At 50.3% G+C, this 16,258-nt stretch overlaps 1 protein-coding gene across 3 annotated transcripts in view; it reads right to left on the bottom strand.

Moving 5' to 3' along the window:
* Positions 1-16,258, bottom strand: part of LAMB1 (laminin subunit beta 1) — a 69,164-nt gene that overhangs the window by 10,759 nt on the left and 42,147 nt on the right. For all 3 annotated transcript variants that reach the window (XM_044245802.1, XM_044245803.1, XM_044245801.1), the window contains exons 21-27: positions 14,960-15,123; positions 14,100-14,324; positions 12,651-12,865; positions 11,919-12,015; positions 3,841-4,210; positions 1,193-1,377; positions 98-339 (exon numbers count right to left, since the gene is read on the bottom strand). In XM_044245802.1, the coding sequence (XP_044101737.1) occupies positions 98-339; positions 1,193-1,377; positions 3,841-4,210; positions 11,919-12,015; positions 12,651-12,865; positions 14,100-14,324; positions 14,960-15,123 (1,498 nt within the window). The remainder of the gene's footprint in view (positions 1-97; positions 340-1,192; positions 1,378-3,840; positions 4,211-11,918; positions 12,016-12,650; positions 12,866-14,099; positions 14,325-14,959; positions 15,124-16,258) is intronic.

Genomic DNA, 16,258 nt, shown 5'->3' with positions numbered 1-16,258 from the left:
TGGTTCATTCGCAAAGTGAACAGGATCACAGACAAAACAGGGTGCTTTTTCTTCCTATCGCACCACAGCCTTGGGGCCAAACCCTCGCAAATCTCACCATCTCGGCAGCTGCTGAAAGATCCAGACTTTGCAGTTTGCCCGCTAGCTCATCCAGAAGGCGGGCCTGCTCCTCTTGCTTTTCCCGGAACTGGGCTTCTCGATCCATCATCAAGTCTTCGACTCGGTCCCGGGTGAGCGCCGACTGCTCCACGGTGCTGTTGGGGTCCATGGTGGAGGCATTCACCCTCTCCTCTGCCTCCAGGGACATCTGGAAGTACTTGGTAATGCTGTCCAGGGCACCTAGGGCACGGAACGCAATGGCCCGCAGTGAAATCTCTCGTGCTCAGCCTCGGGGAGCGATGCCCGTCTCTGGCATCTGCCCGCCCTACATTTACTGTATGGTTTTGCTCTAAAATTCAAGGACAAAATCTTTAGGAAGAAACATAACTCTCCCCTCAAGCAATGGCTATCCTTTGTCCCACAGGCAGCTATTCTGGCTCTGGAGGGTGCCAAACATCTGGATGCACAATTACCGATCGTGCAGATGTTCCTGCACACAGCCAGTCTTCCAGCTCCTTCTCAATAGCCAACAGCGGAGGCAGCCCGCACATGACACGTCCAGATTTATTTTTTTCTCTTTTCCTAGTCATTTAACTGTTGAGATCCACTCAGATGGCCAGTCGGACATACATGAAGCGGGACAGCCTATTGTGGCTTTGAGGACCCAGCCAGGAAAACAAAAGGATCGTGCATAAAATAGGAGGGTTAGTGGGATCTGACACTGCAAAGATTGTTTCCTGACCAGGCAACATTCTTGAACATAAAAGAATTTGCTGAAGTGTAATTTCTAAACTACTCAAAAGAGCCCATCTCCAAGAAACACCATCCACTGGAGGTTAAACCATCCACTGAAAACAAACCAGGAACCAGCTTGCCCAGTGGAATCTCTCCCGTGTCTTAGGCTCCCTGAGGCCCAGGTCCTCCCTCTGTAAGCGGGGACTCTAATCCTTATCTGTGCCAGAGACTCAGTGAGCAAAAGCTCTAAGATTATTAGAAAGCACTAAACGTTATGCTGGAAGTGCTGGACTAGAGGGGCCAGACAGTGGGTTACAGCCATTGTGCGGGACTGCGTATTTGCACAAAAAATGCTCACCCCGAATATCTGAGTTTTTGATAAATTCCAATTGCTCAGCAAGCTCTTTCACTGTGTTGTCTAGGCTTTCCGCTTCTGTCTGCAGAGACTCTAGCTGGCTGGCTGTGCTGTTGCTTTGTGAAGCCGTGTCCGACAGCTGCACCTCGACCTGAGCCATCTTTTCTGAAACATCTTTGGTTAATTTCCTGTAAAGAGGAGGAGAAGTTTGCCGATGTAAAAATAAACCAAAGGGGAGTTCTGAAGTCCTGTTTCTCTATTTTCCACAAATACCATACCCCTTACTCTGTAATTTCAAACCAATTCCGAACTTTCTATTTCCAAGTCCTGGTTTTATTCTCTTCCTCGTTAAGAGGTTGTATCAGATCTAACAACTTTTCTTCAAAGACTTTGAAGAAAAACAGAAGCACCCATCGGCGGTGTTGTGGAAGAAGTGTCCTGAAGGGATTCTGAGCACCTGAGCTGAGGTCCAGGGCACGGAGCTCTGGCTCTGAATGTGAGCAGCGTCAAGCCCACACAGTCCCACAAACCCAAAAGACATAAGTGACTCCAGTGTAGAATTATGCCTCTCAGCCACCTGCCAAAAATGCTCTTATTGGAACCTCAGGGATCACCTTCAAGATGGGACACGCAGAAAGGAAGTCTTACAGCTACCAGGAACCAGGGGAGCCGCCCGCAGGAGCTTTTCGCATGCTTCCCCCGGTTACAAGGTCGCATCCAAGGTCCCACCTGCTTCTACCAACAAGCAGCCCTTTCATTTCTCATAAGAAAGAGGTAATATCTACCAGGATGGGCTGCAATATGACAGTATTTCACTTGGAATCTAAACCCAGCTGCATTTTCTTCTGTATTTCACATCTCCAAAGCTGTGTTTTGGGCATCTATTTCTGTACATTACTTGTAAATACAGTGTGTGTGTATGTGTGCGTAATCACAAAGAAAGTAATATTTGAGAAGACCTCACCTCTGGACTTTACTGGGTCACCTAATTCAGTGTTTCCTCGGGGAAATAACTAGTCAGTGTAAAACACTGGGAAAATGTAGGGAGACTGAAAGGCTGGGGGCCATTTGAAAATGTCATTTAAGGCCGAGATAAAACCATGAACAAACTCAAAAGAGTACTTAAAAGGATTTGTAGGTTAAACTACATTTTATAAACCCAATCACTTCTTCTGAGACAATTATAATATAGTTTCTTTCTTCAGTGCTTTCTTCTGTTCACCTGCTGATTCACAGAAGGCTTTCGTTTCTTCTCAGCTCTCCTACAATGTTATGATTTTTAAAAGAAATCAAATCTAACACTGTGTATTTTTTAATAATGCCACTTTGGATCCTAAGACACCTATCTCCAGATGTCGTATTGAAAAAAGATTAACGAAACCAGTTTCCCTGAGATGACTACAATCTCTCCAATTAGAGGACTAGTGAGGGTAGCAACAGAGCCATTCCAGGAATGTGATCTCTCCTCTGGCAGGCTCTCAAAGGACACCCAGCTTGTTTTGTTCTCCCTTGGGTGCATGAGACCAAGGCCAAGAATCAGGTCCTACCTAAATGGGCTTATGCTCGGATCACAGCCTTCCAGAAATTGTTATGGCTATGTGTTGGGAGACTGAGCGATACACCATCTTTTTAATGAGCTAAAATTCCTCATTAATTGCATTATCACTCCACATCAGACATTTCCTAACAGTCTGGTCCACCACATGGCCTTGGACATAAAACCCCCGGCTTGAAACCAAGAGACCAGCTACTTAAAATCTAGAAGGTTCAGGAAGGACCTCCCACAAGGTGCCTGAGCGCTTGTCAGCTGTTCCCTTGCTGCTGCTTACAGCGTGGAGGTGAAAAGTCCGTCTGGCTTCCTAGAGAGGCGGATTCCAGTCCCATCACACAGAATATGTGCAAGAGGAAGCCAAGGACGTTTGGGAGCAGGAGAAATGGTTGAAAAATGATCCCTGAGAACTTGAGAACTCAGAACTCAGTTCGCTCTGCTATCACTGACAAAATAAACACTTGGCAGAGAGGATTACCCAGAAGAGGGCTAGGAGGGGAATATTTCACTGCAGAGAATTCGTTACAGTTAGAGAAGGGAGCACTGCTCTAGCCAACCAGCAGCACAGCCGCAGAAAGAACTTGGAAATAGGGTCTTGCTGTGGGAATGGTTTTCCTCACTAGGAGCAAAACATAGTAACAATGACTTCTATTCATGGTGTTTTTGGCAATTACACTATCATTTCACAGATCAAAGCTGCTGCTGCCCTGTAAGGTAAAGGTAAGTGCTGCCTTCCCCTCCTCCGTGGGAGGGAAGAGAGACGCAGCCTAGCGGACGGAGTCCTTCGTACTCTCAAACCTAGCAACTAACCCAAGCTACAACTCATTTACGGATCCTCTGTCTCCGAAGCCAATGTTCTTGTCACTCCACTAGCTTGGAGCCGTCTGCAAAGAGGGGTGCTGAGTGGAACCCCCACACATTCCATTCTGCCGTGCGCACAGTTTGGTGCATGTTCACTCACCCAAATGCCCAGAGCGAAGATTGCTGGAAAGCCAGCGACCCGGCACCTGTTTTCATTCACAGGGCCAACCATGCCTTCTGATGGAGGTGCCCAGTCTGGGCATCTCTCCTCAGGCTGAACCAATACTCAGGGACTACTTACTCTGCTTCCTCAAAGAGATCCCCGATGTTTTTCAGTGGCTCCGCGGCGGGGCTCTGGGCCAGGATATCTCTGATCTCGTTGACTTTTTTCTCCACCGAGTCCACGGTCTCTCGGTACGGCCCAATCACCCCGCTGATCTTCAGGGCCTTCGCTTTCTCCAGGAACTTCTGGGTCCGATTGGTCAACTCGGCGATGATCGCATCCCAGAGAGCAAAGCAGTGGTGGCAGGGAGCGCAGTCTGGGAAGACGCCCGAGTACCCTCGCGTGCACTTGTCACAGCGCGGACCCTCGACCCCCTCGACACAGATGCACTGGCCAGTGGACTGGTCACACTGTGGTGTCTCAATGCCCCTGGGGTCACAATCGCAGGCTGGAAGGGAAACAGCACTGGTTCATCCACCAGAGCACAAACCTCCGCGACAAGACTTGGCATCTGGAAGCCGTGGTCGCGGATTCACCAAAGACTCTCGGAGAGGCCAGGGCAGCGTCGTCCTCCAACACAGGCACTACCTTGACTCTCGCTAAACACTTAATAACAGCCGTGGCAGTCATTTTTCTTACGGTGACCCTTAGCATGCCTGGCATCTGCACGCACCGTGTCACTGAACCCTATGGGACAGGTGACTTGCCCCAAGTCTCACAGCCAGGAAATGGCCGGGCCGGGATTCAAGTCCAGCCTGTTGCAACTCCAGCTGTTTACATTCTCTGCACCAAGCACAGGGTGAACGGGCATTCAGCCTCTGCCAGCCGAGGTTCTAACTTCATTTTCGGTATAGGCATGCAATGGGCATTTACACACCCTATAAGACAAAAATCCTTCTCCTAGGGATGCCTGGGTGGCTCAGTGGGTTAGGCAGCTGTCTTCGGCTCAGGTCATGATCCCAGCGTCCTGGGATCGAGTCCCACATCGGGCTCCTTGCTCGGCAGGGAGCCTGCTTCTCCCTCTGCCTCTGCCTGCCTCTCTGTCTGCCTGTGCTCGATCGCTCTCTCTCCCTCTCTCTCTGACAAATAAATAAATAAAATCTTTAAAAAAAAAATCCTTCTCCTAAAAACACAAGTTTGACTCTGGCAAAACACAACACGTTCATCGTCTCATAGGAGTGTTGTAAAACTGTTTTGGTCTCTGAAAGACGTTCTAGTGAAACATCTTCCAGAACCAGTCTCACCGATGGTCCTGAGATTTGCTCACTAGCCTCCACCCTCCAAACCCAGAGAGATGCATCTGTCGCCCATTCATGAGACCCTCATCACAACCTGCCTTTTATCACTATTTTAATTCTTACTGCCTTCGTTGGCCAACTCCCTGAGCAGCAAGTCTGAGGAGGGCAGCGATGGGGTCAGAAGGCTTCAGGTGCCTGTGGCCGCGAATCTTGCCTTCGCCACACCCCAGCTATGTCACTCTGAGCTGTGCCCTGAGGAAACTGAGTCACCGACTTCCCATCTGTAAAATGGGGTCATAATTATACCTACCCCGTAGGCTAGCTTTCAGGATTTTTGGAATAGCTTAATTCCAAAGTGCTTAGAGGAATGCCCAGTTCATAGTACTTGATAAACATTTGTATTATCATGACTTTCTTTCTTTCTTTGTCAAAGAGAGAGAGAGAGAGAGAGAGAAAGAGCGAGCACAGGCAGGCAGAGCAGCAGCAGAGGCAGAGGGAGAAGCAGGCTCCCTGCCGAGCAAGGAGCCCGATGTGGGACTCGATCCCAGGACGCTGGGATCACGACGTGAGCCGAGGGCAGCTGCTCAACCAACTGAGCCACCCAGGCGTCTCTTATCATGACTATCAATCATCCAAGTGTCTGGTAGTTTCCTGCCCAGAGTGTTGCTTGACCACATTTCCGTTGGGGGGGAAAAAAAGCGGTTATGGCGTTCTGTTTTTCTTTGTATCCTTGCCAATAACACCATGATTTTTTCAAAGATTTAAACTACTGAATATTCCAGTCTTCAGACTTTGGGTTGAAAACACAGCATGGCCTTAGTGCCTTGGGTTTTCAAAACTCAACTTTCTTTCCCTTTACGCGTATTGTTTCTTTCCAAGCATTTCTAGCAGTTTCATTTTTTCCTCTGTTTTTGGGGGTCATTCTTATGAGTCAGGGAGCAGCTTGAGTGAGCTGTGAGTAACTTCAAGTGTGTCCCCTACACCATTATTTCTAAGAGATGTTCCTGGAGAGAAGGCTTCCGTGATCAGTAAGTTCAGGAAAGACAGTCTCCTCTGGAAGATTCCAAACAAACTTTAGCACATCAAAGGCTCAAAGGAGTTCGGCAGGAGAAACCTTGTTTCATGTCGTTTTTACCTGGTTGTATGCCGAACTCCTTTGACCCCAGAATCTTTTCCTAGTGGAGGAGTGAGAGAAAAGAGAGAGAAGAGAGAAGGAGAGACACCCTAGAGAAACACGGAAGAAATAATGGGAAACGTGTCTGAAACCACTGCCTTCATCAGTTCTGAGGCTCAGAAGAAGAGGAAGAAATTTGATGATGAAGAGTTTACATTGTTTAAATTTTAGAAATGGATTCCTGTCATTTGGTAAAATTCAGTCACCTTTCGGAAAGCTAGAAATTCCGTGGGTCATCTAGGTCCCAGCTGTTCAAACTCGGGTGTACATCAGAATCACCCGGAGGGTTCACGAAACAGACTGCTTCCCTACTCCCGACCCCCCACATTGGAATCTGAATCCTCAGGTCTGGGGTGGGACCTGAGAATTTGTCTTTCTAACAGTTGTCATGTGCTGCGGACACAGACCTGTTTGTTCCCCTCCTGTTCTAGCCTTCCTTCTGTATGTCAGTGTGCTTGTAGGGGTGAGAGGGGAGGAGGGCAGGAGGGTGAGAATGGGGAACGGAAGCAGGGAGGGAGGACATAAGAGAATTTGTTCATCCTTCAGGGGGCGGAGCTGGAGCGGAGTCATGACTCTGGAAGCTGACCAACGTAGGCAGAGGCACAAACCTAGTGACCTATGCGGGAAGAAGAATGCTTGACACCGTTTGTAAACGATGGGACTGCTCAGTCTGCCCCCGTCCCCCAACCCAGCGCGCAGAGCCATGCGGGGCCTAAGTGGCCCAGGAGACGGGCGCCTTATCCTCTCTCCAAGACTTGGGGTGACTGAGGCAGATGGGGCACATGCTTTTAGTCTGTTTAGAAAATTCTTTCCCCTAGATAATGCAAAAGCACACATTGATTCAGTCCTAAAGAGGTTCTTACTGGATTCATACTTGGGGCAAAAGATGGGTGCGTATATTCTCTAATTTCTCTAATAATTTTTCGCTTTCTGGCTCTCATTCTGTCATGGACATCCTTGGGTGGGAAGAACATGGGCCTCAAACTGTAGGGTTTAGAAGGCAAGTGCACCCCCATGAAGGCTTTTCTCCCTCTCTGGGGCTAGGGCTGCAGGGCAGGCCAGGGCTCCAAGGACAGGCAGAACCCCGGCTCTCTCCAGAAGACAGGACTGGGTTAGCGGAACTGACCGACATCGCTTTCCTCTAACTGAAATGTAGACTCAAATCTCACAGATGGAGGGACTGGGGTTTCATCACTAAAAACTTTCAGCCTGAACTTTCTCCAGAAGGTCACCGAAGGACTATACTGTATCAGGTTTTCAGGCTGAAGTGGGAAACCCCCTAAGCTCCCATGTTCTCGTGCTCCCTTCTCTGACTGCTGCGCCTGTCCTGGGGATGCCAGGGAGGCGAGCACGGGAAGGCCCACCTGTACCGCCCTGCATAAAGGCCACCCCCACGCCCCTGCTTCCCCAAGAGCACTTTCCGCTGAAGCAGAAAGGTTGGTTCTCACCTGATAATTGAAAACATCACAGACGCTGAAATGATGAAGGAGATCCTCCAACCCCAGCTCCCACTCACTGGGATCTAAAACTTGAACCTTGAAACTTGAACCTTGCCTATGGTCTCTGACAAGGCCAGTGGTGGTTCTCCTCTCTTCAGAGGAAAGGCTAGGGGTCCCAGTGGACCGGCAGCTCAGTCCTGTTTTAAGACATGGGATTCTCTGGCAGAGGATCGAAAACTTGCTCTTAGAAAGGAGAATAAAGTATTTAGCAAACATTGTGGCCCGATTTTTAAGATGAACAAGTCACGAAGATGAAGACTAGCATTTTAAAAATGAGCCTGTAATCACTGTAAAGAGCCATTAAGAATTCCACCTCCCGGGATGCCTGGGTGGCTCAGTTGGTTGGACGACTGCCTTCGGCTCAGGGCGTGATCCTGGAGTCCCTGGATCGAGTCCCGCATCAGGCTTCCAGCTCCATGGGGAGTCTGCTTCGCTCTCTGACCTTCTCCTCGCTCGTGCTCTCTCTCACTGTCTCTCTCTCTCAAATAAATAAATAAAATCTTTAAAAAAAAAAAAAAAAGAATTCCACCTCCCTCTGTAGATATATTCTCAGTTAGGCGGTAAGTTTCCTCTGTTTTTACTACATTTAAAATGTGATTTCTAAGAGCTAGGAGCATGAATAAAAATGCACCCTTTTTATAGCTATTGAGGCCAAGAAGAAAACACTGGCAAATCAATCCCAGAACAGGAAATGGTAGCCTGTGAGCCTCTCAATCAGTAGGTTCGACTTCCTGCTTTCTTTGCGTCCGTCCTGCTCCTCCTCCAGGTGCCTCCAACAACTGAAGAAAGTCCATCCTCCATGGCCTGGCAGTCAAAGCTCTCAGAGTCTGGTGAGACCGAGTCTTCCCCATGGGTTTCTGGTACATGGGTTCCTGAGGGCTCCCCCGCACCCTCCCCCAAGAGCCTTCATGTTATATATCGTCCTTATTGTGCTCTAACCAGAGCAATAATTCCTCTCTGAAACCTGACATCTGGGGTGCCTGGGTGGCTCAGTCAGTTAAGCGTCTTCCTTCCGTTTAGGTCATGAGCCCTGAGTCCTGGGATCTTGAGTCCCGCATGGGGCTCCCTGCCCTGTGGGGAGTCTGCTTCTCCCTCTGCCTCTGCCCCTCCTCCTGCTTGTGCTTTCTCTCTCTCTCTGGTAAATAGATAAATCTTTAAAAAAGAAATGTGATTTTGCTTTAAATTCTCTACCTCCTCAGCCCCACCATGTTATTTCATTTTATTTTATTTCTGGCTTTGCTAAGATGATGTCAGTTTGGAGACAAAAGGTGGGAAGGAATGGTTTCACTTGCAAGAAATGAGCCACCAGGCTCATCAAACTTTCTCTATAAAAGGCGTGAATAGGAAATAGTTAGGCTTTGCAGGACACAGATCAGACACAAATGTACGGGGACAGGCAATGGGCTGGGTGCACTGGGTGCACAGCAGTCTTGGTTTGCCTGCCCCTGGCCTGGCCTGGCCTGCAGGGGACACATGTGCTGTGATTAGGATCATATAAGATAAGCTTTTCCTCTACCGAGAGTATTTGCAGCCCTCTAGAGAATCGAATTAAATCTGATTTCCCAAGTCATGCAGCAAATAAAGAAAAAGGTAGGTAGCTGTAAACAAATCCCAGCTTGAGAAAAGAATACAAGCGTCCTAAAAATTCATGTCTGGGCAAAGGAACGCACTTCATTTTTCCATTAAAAACAATCTGAAATGAGAAACAAACATGATGGGCCTCTCACCTCTGCCCCACATTTCCCACTTGTGCTGGCCTTTTCCAACAGCCAGAGGCCCTCCCTTTGCTATCTATGAATCAACAGAAAGATTCCTCGTGTGACCCTTTGACTCCGGAGGGGCACCGTGCAGAACTCCGAGCTGAGGCTTTCTCCGGCACGTTTGCCGGTGGGTGGATGGGATTCTCTCCATCCCCGGCACAGTGGCAGGCTTGTTCAGACTTGGGACGACTGGCCAAGAGCCCCAACCCGCCTGGACAATAGGAACATTCAACAAGTCCTACGACTAAGGCTCCACTCATTTGTCTTTCTCATGACTACATTTTTTTCCATAAGGAGGAAACTTTGCCATGACCTTAAGTCTTCCTAGAAGGGTGCTGTTTACCAAGTGGCACCAGAATGTCTCAGTCTGGGCCATGGAAGATTTGACATTGAAGACTATTTGACAATTAATGACCTATTTTGAGAAAAGGAGTCCCATTCCCTCCCCATGGTCGCATCTGATTTTGGATGACACCTGTTCTCGTCCCCTCTCACTGTCGGACCCTGTCCCCCCATTTCCATTAGTGACCACATTCTAGTCCCTTCAGAGCTCTGCTCTCCACGTGCTGCTGCATTTCGGCCCCAACCTCATCTGATCATACCAGCCCTGCCCCACTGTCGTCCCATTCACCCAAGACCCAGTGGCAGCCACGACCTCCCCACGGCCAAGTCCCAACTCTCTCTCTCTGTCTCTACAACCTTTGTAGGTAAGGACATTTCTCCGGTCCACCCTGGTTGTCCAAAACATTTGGGTCCCCACAGTTTCTGACGTAACAGGCTGATCTTTCTTCTGGACACCACGAAGTAGTCAGTGGACACGGGTGCCATGGATTTCCCTCTTCATGAAGTCCCTAATACATGATCTAACTTTTGACCAGAACAAGCTGATACTATTCCTATGAGCCACAATTGCTCTGGCAGATTTAGAGCTGAACGTTTGAGGATGAAAGGGTGAGGGGTGAAGTTCTGAGCGCTCAGTGAACAATTCTCTGATTGACTAACTCCGGGGAACAGGCTTTTCATGCTCACAAAGCTGACATGGAGTGAAAGGTCAGCAAGCTTCGGCGGCCAATGCTGTTTTGCCAATGACACAGGCTGGTGGAATCAGGCTATACGTGACCCTAGAGCCATGATCTGGAGCAAGTCAAGCCCTTGGGGCATTATGAGATGGAGGAATCTTTGAGAAGAGTGATTAGAGCCCCTGAGAAACCCTATTTTGAACAGGATGTTACTTGTGGGAAACAGGGGAAAGATGTCCCACTGTTATGCCACAGACCTTTTCATGGAAATGAGAAAACCAGATCCCACAAAGAACCAACATTGAGACTAGTGACCGATGAAGGAAGGAGCACCTGTGGAACAAACCTTAACCTGAGATATTGGTATAAACCTTCTAGCTAAGCGTCCATTGAAACAAAAGATCATATGCCCGGCATTCAGTGCTTGTCCACTCAAGTTTGCCCTACTGTTCTGGAACAGATGGGGGGACTGAAGGAACGCATATTGTCTCTGTGTCTGACCTTTGATAGGAGATGCCCAGCGGACCACTAGCTGGGAAGATCTGTATTATTTCTTGCCACAGCTGTCCCCCAAAAAGAAAAAGATCACCTTTTATTTAGAGTCCAATGGGGACCTACAATTTCAGACATGCCCCAAGGAAAATATATCAAAGAACGGTTAAAAAACTACACAGGTTGCTATCCATACTTATAATTTTGAAACGTAGGGAGGAAAACCCAAGCAGGAAAGAAAGACTAGGAAACCCAGAGTAGAAACGTCTATGGAAATCCTCCCTGCAAAGGCCTTTGCTTTAAGATCTGAAAAAATATCTGGCAAGTCACAACCAAAATTGCAACAGCACGGAAAATTAAGCAACCCTTATGATCCACATGATTTTAACAAGTTTTTGTTCCGCAGAAAATGTCAAGTTTTCCCTCATACTCCTGTTGTGTCACAAGCCTAAGTGAGAATCTGGCTTTTATTCCCATTTACAGACTTGGAGCTCCTGTCCCCTCCTCCTTTGCCAGGCAGAGCGCTGCTAGGGTGTGGCCCTCCGGTTCCCATTGTGGGGACCGCATGCTGATCACTGTCCGCACCAGAACCAAACCAAATGGTGACCAGAAGCTCCATTTAACTCTGCATGTGCTGAGAAGGAAGCTGCCGGCCCCAAGACCCTGTTCACAGGGGTGGAGAAATCAGTCTGCGGAACTCAGTCGTTAAGGTGAGCCCCTATGGGTCAGAAGTGTGTCAGAAAGCCACTGTGTGTGTCTCCAGGGTGCGCACAAGCCCCTGTGCGGGGGCAGACTCCCCTGCCTGGGGACGGAGCAGGAAGTCAGCAGGTCCCCTTTCACCACCTGCCCTTCCATGGGGCTGGATGTCACAGAACCCACAAATCCATTCCCGGGTACCAAAAAGCTGCGGCACGTGCCTGCAGCCCCCGGCCCGATCAGCGTCCTCCTGAGGACACCCCCGCTCCCGGCCTCACCTCGGCACTCCACGTTGGGGTCTCCCCAGAAGAGCTCCTGGCACTCGCTGCAGGTGCGGCCTCCAAAGCCGGGCATACACTGACACTGCCCCGTGAACTGCGGCCAGAGAACACAGCTTGGTCAGCCGGGCCGGTGGCCGCCGGGCAGTCCACGGTTGCCGTCTCGGTGGCCGGCTGAGACAAGCACGACTCAACTGCCCCAGAAGCCCCCTCCGACTCTGACTTCCCCCCCAGCCCCCAGCACTGGGGGCCCAGAGCACAGTTTGCTCTATTTCCAGAGTCCTTCACACGCCGCTAGTGAGCCTAGGCCACCTGCGACCCATCTGGCGTGGGGAGCACATCACTGTCAGTGTGTCAGGAAGCGACAGCACAGCTTACAAGGCCTGTATGCCCACATGCTTCCTTTCAGGCTGTATGGTCAGGTGAAGAGTCTGGATCAGCAGCCAGGTAGTAATGCAAACAGTGCACACCTGTCCATCCTGAGGGACATCCCGACGGACATCCCGATGGGGACACCCCACAGCCCGGGGCAGCCCGACGAGCCACCCCGGGAGGGCTGATTACCAGTCTGTGCTGTGTTTGCCAAGCTGTGTGCCCTGACTGCGAGGCTGCGACCCCAAGGAAGTCAGGGAGCCCCTTCTCTAACTGAGGCAAAGCCACCGAGGGTGCTGGCCGACCCCCGGGCCCCTAAAGGGGAGTGTCCTCTCCTTGCCCCCCACCATGGCGCCTCACCTCATTGCAAGACGGCCCGAAGGAATGAGCAGGATCACAGCTGCATGGGTCACAGCCGGTGCCGCTGGCCAGCTGCCAGGTGTTGGGTGCACAGCGGTCACAGTTCTGCCCAACCACGTTGGGGAGACACAAGCACTGGCCCGTGGCTTTGTCGCACTGGCAGTCAGAGCCGTTACAGTGCTGCTGCACTGTCCCCAGGTAATTGCAGACACACTCTGAAAGCAAACGGTGAGACCCGATTCACTTAGCCTCAACACGGTCAGAAAATCCGTGACACACACAGACAATATGAGAGGTAGCTACATCCTAATGGCTAAGATCTTCCCTGCCAGGTTTTGGCCTAGAAATGCAAACAAGAGAGGAAGGAATGGGGGCACCTGGGGGGCTGTCAGCTAAGTGTCTGCCTTTGGCTCAGGTCATGATCTCAGGGTCCTGGGATCCAGCCCCTCATCGGGCTCCCTGTTCTGCCAGTAATCTGCCTCTCCCTCTGCCTCCTGCTTCCCCTGCTTGTGCTCTGCCTGTCAAATAAGTAAAAAATATTTTAGGGTGAAAAAAAAAGAGGGAAAGGAAAGGAGGAGAGTAAAAAAAAAAAAAAAGAAACCCCAAGAAACCAAAAAACAAAAATAAAAACAAAACGAAAACCCACCAAAAAACCAAAACCACAAACCAAAAACAAACAAACAAAACAAAACCCCACTAAAACGCTGTTCTTCAGTTCTTACGATGTAGACAGTTCTGACATTTCCCAGGCAGACGGGCACAAGGACACACTTGGCCTAGCAGCATTTCTGAAATAGTTCATCAGCTGCTGGCAAATCGTGTTAAAATTGAGGACTTTACTGGAAATGACACACACGAAAGATGTATGCTGTGGGACTTCAGCTCTGAGGACTTCAAACCCTCAGCAGGGAGCAGCAGCGACGAATGTGTCAGACAAAGCAGGTAGAGGCCCTGCGAGTGGGTTAGGGAATCCCGTCCTGCCACTCCTCCGCATTCCACACGTGTCTATACCAACAGTGGGGCCTAAGGCGGCAGCAGCCTTGGGAGGAGAGGCAGGGTGATCTCCTGATAAGACAGAAAGGAGAGTTCTGGAAGAGACACCACGGAGATGCTCCTTCTTTCTCCCCATTAGGCGGGAAGGCTCTGTCCCCCAACGGCAGGAGGACAGGGGCTGGCCGGAGTGAGTACTTAGGACCTCTATCATGTGCCTCCTTCAGGCACTGAGCCTTATCTTGGGACTTGAATTCCTACCAGAAAATGAAGATGTAACCAAAAAAATAAATAAATAAAGTGGGGGGGATGTCAATCCTATCTTCCTTTTGTCAGAGAAAAAGCTTGACAGGTGTTTTCCCAGACAAAACAGACACCTGAAGATGAACGTCTCCCTGATAGTGAAGAAGGGGGTGGAAATCCCTGGAAAGGAGGGTGAAGGAAGGAAGCTGAGCTTACTGCGACAGTCCTGCCGGAGGGCATCCCCGTAGTACCCGGACCGGCAGAACTGGCACTGCTCCCCCTCCGTGTGGTACAGGCACCTGAGGCACCTCCCTGTCTCCTTGTCGCAGGCTTCCGGGTCTGTCGTGTCGATGTTGTGGTGACACTGGCAGGGCTGACAGGAGCCCCCCACATCCGAGGGATTGCCGAAGAAGCCCGGGGCACAGTCGTCACACCTCGAGCCTAGGGACCGAGCACAAGCCATTCAGCCCGCTGACACACACGTCCAGTCCCCCCGACATTCCTGGCGACAGCGCTGACCCAGGTCCTCACCAAGCCTGGGGTGACCGCGTCATTAGCGGGAAAGGAGGGCTTGGAATCTGTGCCAGTACTTCTGAGCCATGGACAGGCATCGCTAATACCAGAATCCGTGGGTTAAGGAGGAAGTTAAAGGGAGAGCTCACAAGTACGTGGCCTCCTCGAGTGCTGGCAGATCACGGGAGTGTCATCGGCAACCACAAACGTATCAAGTTCAGCCAGTTTGGCCGTCTGGGGGGGGTGCGGTGGCCCTCTGCCCACCACGTGGCCAGATCACCCCGCTGAGCCTCTCCCACCAGGAGCTGGATAAGGGGATCCACTCACGGATTCAAGTGAGCTTGCCATCCTGCTCTTAGAGCAGGGTCGTGGACTCAAGAATTTCCTCTACTCCACACGCCAAACGGGGAAAGGAGCACCTTTGGTATGTCACGTTCCCTTCAGCTTTAATTAAGGATTGTAAACATGACACCACATTGTCTCCCTTTTCATCTTTGTCCTTCTTGGTCAACTAGAACTCAGAAAGACACAGCCTTTCCTCCGGGAATCCAGACCCTACTTACCAATGTACCCAGGGTCACAGACACAAGCCAGCTGTAAGGTCACAGGGTCCTGATAGCAGCTGCTGGCGAACTGGCGTCCGCTCTCGGGACCGTCTGGGCAAGGGCAAGGGCGGCAGTGATCTCCCGACCCGATGATGGGATCGCCATAGTACCCGGCCAAGCACCTGCGTCAGTCCCAGAGGAGAGAGGGCCATGAACCACCATTGTAAGAAACCAGTTACAGGAGTCTCAGAAACCGTGTTCTCAGAAACCCCATTCCTCATGTTTCTACTTGGAAGATTTTCCAAGGTTCTCCTTGGAAATTTTCCAAGGTTTCCATTGGTTCTCCAATGCCAGCTCCAATCAGAACCCCTTGGAGGGCTCGTTAGAACAGGTCACCGCGTTCATCCCTTCATTTCTGACTTAGTCGGTCCCGCGTGATGCTGATGCTGCTTGTCTGGGGATCACATGAGCCAGCGTGCTGCGTTAGGAACCTCACTCCCTCCTCCCCAAGCAGCAGAGGTACCTCTCCTCACGTGCACCCTGTTGTCCTCTCGGCTGCCCGCCTGCCCTGACTCACATTTTACAGAGTCTGGGGAAGGAGGTGGGGGCTGCCAAGGGGGTGCGGGAAGGCATGTGTGGTTGTGTCTGTCTGCCCACACCGGGGAGGGGTGACGAGTGAGCAAGCCCATGGTGGCTTGTTCCGCGTTCTAGCCTTTACCAGCAGCCAAGCTGACAAGGGTGCTCTCCAGCTGTGGGACTCCTGTGTCTATCTGTTAGGGGCGTTTAAACTAGGAGAGGCACGAGGGACGTCATTTATCAGCCCCCACCTCCTCTCCTCACGGATCAGGGATCCACGGAGGTTCAATGGCTCACAAGGCTTTACACAGCAGATAGCAACGAGCCAAGCTCTGAATCCAGCCTCCTGAATTGTAGCAAGGAATTCTATGAGATGCTGCTCTTTAACACGACTAATTCGCTTGCTTTTCCTCCCTGTAACAAAGGGGGAAGGGGCTTGGAGATCATTAGATCCAACCAGTTATTCTACCAGCAGACGGCTGGACACTCGGAGAGGTGAGCTAACTCGCCCAGGGCTTTGCAACAGGCTAGGAGCAGAACTGAACCTAAGCTCTGATTTTCAATTCATTTTGTTTTTCATGGTTTTTATTATTTGGGGTTTTTTTTTGGTGGGGAGGGGTATTTTTGCTTTTTTTCTTTTGAAATGGGTAATTTTTTTTTTTTTAATGGAGTACGGGAGGGAGATGAAGAAATAGAAGGGAAAACTGTTCAGAGGAAATTAACCTTCTACTTAATCAGACA

Source organism: Neovison vison, chromosome 4 (assembly GCF_020171115.1).
Source record: "Neovison vison isolate M4711 chromosome 4, ASM_NN_V1, whole genome shotgun sequence".
Classification (NCBI taxonomy): Eukaryota; Metazoa; Chordata; class Mammalia; order Carnivora; family Mustelidae; genus Neogale; species Neogale vison.
Note: the sequence above shows the minus strand (reverse complement) of the source record. Positions and strands in the feature narration are given on the sequence as shown.